Source organism: Oratosquilla oratoria, chromosome 18, assembly GCF_046742065.1.
Source record: "Oratosquilla oratoria isolate Oo_2021 chromosome 18, ASM4674206v1, whole genome shotgun sequence".
Taxonomy (NCBI): Eukaryota; Metazoa; Arthropoda; class Malacostraca; order Stomatopoda; family Squillidae; genus Oratosquilla; species Oratosquilla oratoria.
This window is the reverse complement of record NC_134794.1, coordinates 52,458,482-52,465,981: the sequence shown is the minus strand read 5'-3', so window position 1 is coordinate 52,465,981 and position 7,500 is coordinate 52,458,482. Positions and strand designations below refer to the sequence as shown.

The 7,500-nt window shown below is 38.1% G+C and overlaps 1 protein-coding gene across 1 annotated transcript in view; it reads right to left on the bottom strand.

Moving 5' to 3' along the window:
- Positions 1–7,500, bottom strand: part of LOC143035216 (contactin-6-like) — a 503,111-nt gene that overhangs the window by 482,041 nt on the left and 13,570 nt on the right. The window contains exon 2 of the mRNA XM_076201952.1: positions 5,648–5,859. Within this exon, the coding sequence (XP_076058067.1) occupies positions 5,648–5,859 (212 nt within the window). The remainder of the gene's footprint in view (positions 1–5,647; positions 5,860–7,500) is intronic.

Genomic DNA, 7,500 nt, shown 5'->3' with positions numbered 1-7,500 from the left:
GTGTGTGTGTGTGTGTGTGTGTGTGTGTGTGTGTGTGTGTGTGTGTGTGTGTGTGTGTGTGTGTGTGTGTGTGTCTTAAGGTTTATAGGGGAATGAACAGAAAGACAGGCAGAGAGCTAACAATGCAGAGAAGCAGACATCGAAGTAATAACAGGGAATACACATGTTGGAAGGTCAAACGATAGTGGATGACAGCTGTTGTCACCGACGGTCCGATCCTCAAGGTCATGACCGGTTTTTTGTCACGGTTAATGTCACCGTTACCATCACCGTTACTGTCACCACGGACACTACCACCAACGTTACCACCATCACCAACACCACCGCTACCACAATCACAACCACCAACTTCACAATCACCACCATCTACCACCACCACCACCACCACCAACACCACCACCACCACCACCACCACCAACACAACCATCAGAGGCACAAACCCAACCACTGCGGGATACTAAAATATTAAATTTACATAACAAACTTGACCTTTGGTAAAGAAATATTTCAACCTTCATCTACTCGAACAACTGTCCTGTGATGCAGCTGCATATCTGTCCGGCCACAACACGTTCCAAAGTTGTACGAGTTTAAACGATTATCCTCAAAACTAAACCAATTTAGTCGAAGTAAAATACTTTCGTTGTTGATGAACGTGTTCGGTTATTCGAGTAAAACGCATCGAGACGGTGATATAGTGGTGACGATGATGGTGGTGGTTTTTGGTTGTGGTGGTTGGTGATGGTGGTGGAGCTGTTGTTGATGGTGATGATGATGATTATGATGATGATGATTATGACGATGATAGTGGTGATGATGATGATAGTGATGGTGATGAAGTCGGTGGTGGTGATAGTTGTGGTGGTGTTGAACCTGTAGAACCATTTCCGAAGTTTCTCATAACTTAGAAAATTTCCCCCAATGTATATATGTTTAGTGTAAAATGGATAACCGGACAAATGTATACGGTATACATTATGAATATTTCTTATATCGTGTAATGTTCCAGAAACGTTAATCCATGAAGCGTTTTCAAGAATTTTATATCTTATAACGTTTGTAAAAAGATCCCAAAGCAAATAATGTTAGGAAAGTTATTAATCTTATATTCACAAAAATACTATATCATGTAATGTTTACCAAACCGCTAACCCATACTACGATTACCATATAAGTCACATAATATTTGAAAAATCAATATACTATGTAAAAATCCCGAAGTTCGTGTTTTGATAATCCTGTATGATATAATTATTTTTCAAATACTGTTAATCATTATTTATTGCTATCATTACTATAATCAATTATTATCATTAATCCAAGAAATGCCTACCGTATAAATCACACGTTGAAAAAGTGATTAAATCATAAGAAAAAAAATCGAAATCACGTAACCTTTGCGAAACTCTAGTGTTGAAACGTTTGAGAATATGATCCTTGGAGCAAACGTTGATTCAAAATCCCTCTAGTATTCTACCAGGGATTAACCAAACCAATTACTCTTGCCAAACCTTTATTGGCCAAACAACCTGATAAGCACCAACCTTGCCCAATTACCCGACCGTCAATTCTCATATAACCGTCCCACCATCATCAATTTCCGTATATTCTGTTACGTTAGTTCTCTTATGACCAATTACTGCAGGTAATATTGGCGTTTCAGATATATCCAGTCAAACCCTCAACCCGCCTTCCCGGATTTAGCTCACTGTTTAATAAGATCAGCCATGGTCAGCCAGGATAAAATTACAAGTATTAATTCATTTGGAATTAATGTAACTTTTTGTTTTATTTGACTTGGGGGCATGTATCTGCTGAATGAAATGATCTACATTGACACACACATGCACAAGCACATACACACACACACACACACACACACACACACACACACACACACACACACACACACACACGACTTCAAACATTAAATATCCACATCTTTATCCTTATCTTGTCCTTCACTTTATCAATCACACCTTTCTTCACACGAAGTAGAAGTGCAGCCCCATGTGCAGGCACTCCATCCCTGGGATGAGCCGAGCTCTCAATTAAGATTCTGTATTATCCGGTAGCTAGTCCCTGCTTTCTGGATTCTATGTTGTTTCCAGAAATGAATATATAAACGGAATGTTCTTGTTTCGCAATAAATAGGGCGGCACTGTGCAAATTTGGTTGATTATTAATAACTGAATTAAGTATACCAGACCATTTGAAACCATATATACAGTTTCAGAGTCTTCACTGAAATGGACATTTACGTCATGAATTTGATAAATAACGACATATAAAAATGTGAAATAGTCTTCATTGAAATAGGCATTTAACTAAAGCAATAATGAAAAATAACGGCATATCAAAACTGCTAACTTAACGATATGCAACAATATCATAAATCAAAAAGGGAAATTACAGAATATCTTCGTTCTTTTCTTAAGTTGTGTTATACATCTCTGGAACCCAGGAGTCGCCATTTTTTCCAAAGCGGGCATCATAGTATTTTTTTTATTTACATATTGAATATTCTACCAAAATACATATATATAGAAAATGGCAAGAAGAAGCAGAAGAAGAAGAAGAAGAAGAAGAAGAAGAAGAAGAAGAAGAAGAAGAGAAGAAGAAGAAGAAGAAGAAGAAGAAGAAGAAGAAGAAGAAGAAGAAGAAGAAGAAGAAGAAGAAGAAGAAGAAGAAGAAGAAGAAGAAGAAGCAGAAGAAGAAGAAGAAGAGTGTCTATGCTCACAATATTACACATGACAAAAACCTCTATGTGACTTAACAAACCATTTATTTGCCTAAGATAACAACGTTTAACTTGGCACAAACGTACAAGGTTCATTTCACACGTACCGACTTTTCGTCGTGCGCCGTCCACGACAAGACATCATAATCTCAAATAACTATGGGTGTCTATTAACACTTTCACACGTGGTCGTGATTGTGACGTGTGAAAGCGTCTATAGACACCTATGGTTATTTGAGAGCACGACGTCGTGTCGTGGACGGCGCACGGCAAAAATCAATGCGTGTCAAATGAGCCAAAATTATGTCCATTTATCCGAAAAAGTCTGTCAACTGCTCTTAATATTTGATTAGGAACGTTCAGGTTTTCCCCATTCGTCAAAATATTTCGCGTTTTCATTTCAAAATTTTTTGTGACATATGTGTACTTTTTATTAAATTCTGCCTACCGCCAGGCTATTTAATTCACCAACAAAGGAAGACATTATAAAGAAAATCTATTTGAAACAACCCAATTTTCATATTTTATGTATGCTTGAGCACGATGCACTTACTTGTGTGTGTGACACCTGGCAAACATGCACCGTAGATTTATACATGCCAATAACCATTGTGCCACAAAATTACACACTAAAGTGGATACAAGTTCAATTCTGTTTCCTAGAAATTTATTAAAAAGTAGAACTGGTGACTATGTAATTGCATCCTAAACCATCCTTTGGAGAAGTTTCGACTACATTAGTAGGTTTAAGTTGCTCTATAATATTCCTAACTTCCATCTAGAAATATGGTTCATTCCGTAATAACATATATATCCTTTCTAATAGTACCTACATAGATTAATTATCGCACACACATACATTTAGAGATGTGAGTGTGTGTGTGTGTGTGTGTGTGTGTGTGTGTGTGTGTGTGTAAACGCGCGTGTATGCCAATTCCTGTTATCATAACCCCCTTATGGCCTAGTAGAAGACATATACTCTCTAACACGACCTAAACTTCTTTATCTTTTCTTACAATCAACCCTCTCCAAACCCAGCAAATTACCTCCTCCTCCTCTTCCTCCTCCTGCATCTCGTAAGCTGTTCTTTAAGGGTCTCTAAATAAACCCATATCTGGACCACAAATTCCAACACCATTTAACTTTCGCTAGTCTTCGCAGTCTATAGTCATTACAGAAGCTAACTGCACCCTAAATATTCGCAAACAAAGGAAAGTTAATAGATTAAAATGTACAATTAATAAACAAATAAAATTTATAAGAAAAATATTAAATACCAGTATAGATAAAAACTCTTATGGCTTCTGTTGTGTTCCGTCGGAATACGCCGCGTTTCGACATAATGTAAAAATGACGATACGGATTTGATTCGTCGACATCTACTACAACGCATGGTACGAATTTAGCCAAAATAAAACCTGTAAAGAATGTGACCATGTCAAGGGTTTAAGAAGGAAATAGGCAAGGATTGGTTTACCAACAGAGCAGTTAACGAATGAAATAGACTTAGTAACCATGTAGAAAGCGCTGAAACAATGGGTTGATTTACGAGAAGAGATAACTTTATGGATAAGAATGACACGTGGTAATGGACATGGAACTGCCTAATGTAGACCTTGTGGCCTCTTGCAGTCTCCTCCATCTTTATGTGTATATTTATGTGTGAATGTGTATGTATGAATGTATGTATGCATAAGAGACACTTCAATATCCGTTTACCCATAGTGACTGTAGACTTCTCTTGTACCTTTTAGCTGCATTCAAACATTTTTATTCACTTAAGAAAAACTTTTCTTCGGTATTTATGCGATAATGTATCGGATGTACTCACTCCAAGATTAACAACCAGCTTTGTCTTCCCCAACCGTGCTCTCAACTATAACCCAGTTAGCAATACTCGAAGTTACGTTCTAACTCACAATCTAACTGGGTTCGATGTCTGTTCGGCCGGCCAAAGTCCTATCGTGATGTCTAGTCTCCACCAATCTGGTTAAGTTAACTTTGTTCCTATTTCACCCAATTCTAACTAAAACCCTTCATACCTATTACTAGAGGTAAATGGGTTGAAAGTATTTTGTGCATCAAGTGCTTGCCTTCCTTTTGTGGTCGTAATTGCTTTTCACATCTATTGGACTTATGAATTCGGGTATATTGGTGCGCAAATGCACCAAAAGTGTCACCGTTCCAAATACCAATGTGGATTCTGAAATATTTTAAAGTATATGAACGTGTGAGTGTATAAGAGAGAGAGAGAGAGAGAGAGAGAGAGAGAGAGAGAGAGAGAGAGAGAGAGAGAGAGAGAGAGAGAGAGAGAGAGAGAGAGAGAGAGAGAGAGAGAGAGAGTGTACGTACGTGTACATGTGTGTGAGTGCGCGCACGTGTGCATATATATATTTTTTTAAAAGCCCAATCCCCCCAAAATTTCATTCACCACAAGAACTTTCAGAAGAAGAAAATTTTCGAAATACTTTAATCACTTACACATTTAACCTCTTTACCTTCAGGCAGTTCTGTTCAATTGAGAGTGAAAGGACCCCCCAATATTTATATATATATTATGATGATGATGATGATGATGATGATGATGATGATCATATGGTTTAACGTCACACACTCCCCCCTATCGGGAGGCTAGGACGGTGCCCCTCACAGAGGGCTTTGTAGCGTGGAATTTAATGAACCATGCCCTTGATTCAACTTCGCCGGTGGCAGGATTCGAACCGCCTTCACCTCGACCTTCGCCCTAAGTAACGACGCCCTAACCCGCTCAGCCAGCCAGCTTCCTTTATATATATATATATATATATATATATAAATATATATATATATATATATATATACATATCTATATATATATATTTACATATACATATATATAATAATAATAATAATAATATCTCTACCTACCTTTAACAGTGAGACTGATGCGTTGAGTCCATGAAGGTGACGCCCTGAAGTGGATTTTGCATCTGTAATGCCCCTCGTCGCTACCTCGTACATCCTTCACCATGAGATGAGCGGGGGCAGTTGACGTGTTGAACCAGGCTCTTGGCTCATCCCCCCACACGCTCGAATCTGCCCACTCCTGCCGACTGCCGCTCTTCTGTCTTGCGTCGTAGCTGCGGAGGAGGAGGAGGAGGAGGAGGAGGAGAGAGTTACCAAAGTGTCAACGGATGGGGTATAGCACATCACGAACATTTATTAATTCTGAACTGCTTCTTTTAGACATCTGTCGTGGCGTGGTTGCCAGCGTTTTAGTGTGGTAATGCAAGGCCTGGGGTTCGAATCCCATAGAAAGAGTTTTATTGAACTGTCCGGATGAACACACACTAACTTATTTGTATTATCTATCTATATATATATACATATATATATATATATATATATATATATGCATATATATATATATATATATATATATATATGTATATATATATATCGTCTTGTTGACCACATGATATTCCTTCTAAGACACGACGAAAACGGAGACAAAATAATATACAAAATGACGAAAAGTAAAAGATATACGGTATATATATGACGCGAAAGGACGAAAGCAAAACAGTTAAATTAATCAACAACGCCTAACCGGTGAAAGAGAAATGCTTTTATATATATATGTATATATAATATATATATATATATATATATATATACATATATATACATATATAAACTCTTCCCTTCAAGACAGACAGCCTTCCCCCCACCACACTTCCATCCCCAGACAAGTAGAAATCCCTAAGAACCCGGGAAGTTCAAACAAATGAGACAAAAATGTGGAAATGCTGCACCGAAGGTCTGTTAATTAAGATTTTGACACGTTCTTCCTGGGGAAGGAGAAGGATATCCAGAGGACCTCTCGGAAAACAAAGACGGCTTCAATACAGTGACGCAACTTTACGCGTTCTGTCGGCACCAGCGCCAGGTGATGATTACTAAGTAGGAACCTTAAGCAGAATTCGTGCCTAAGTAATTAAGAAGGAGACTGCTTATAATCTATACTTACTTAAGCAATTCTCATCACTAATCTTTCGTAAGACCCAACAATGCGTATAAAATGCAATGAATAAATAAATAAATAAATAAATAAATAAATAAATGAACACATGAAAAAAATTAAGTTGACAAATATATATATATATATAAACAAATAGTTAAATAAAAAATAAATAAGGTGACCTATATTCGACTAATACTGGGTCACATGGCTTCATTTATCGTGGGGTCACAGTCAAACCAGTCTACGTTCAGAAACGGGAACACGTGTTAATTGAAAAAAAAAAAAGTCACGGCGCTTGGCACAATACACTATCTCGTTCATGTCACCGTCTTGAAAGTATCTAATCTAAGACTCTTTCGTCAGGTAATTCTCCAACTTCACTCATTAAGACTTCTGTTCTTCAGTGTGAACACGGATATGAGCACAGATTGGTAAGCGGCTGTTCTGGTGTGTGTCTTAATGTGTGTGTGTGTGTGTGTCTGTGTGTGTGTGTGTGTGTGTGTGTGTCTGTGTGTGTGTGTGTGTGTGTGTGTGTGTGTGTGTGTGTGTGTGTCTGTGTGTGTGTGTGTGTGTGTGTGTGTGTGTGTGTGTGTGTGTGTGTGTGTGTGTGTGTGTGTGTGTGTGTGTGTGTGTGTGTGTGTGTGTGTGTGTGTGTGTGTGTGTGTGTGTGTGTGTGTGTGTGTGTGTGTGTATGTGTGTGCGCGCGCATATCTTTTAACAATATTTACACCTAGCACATAGCCCAATGGATACCGTC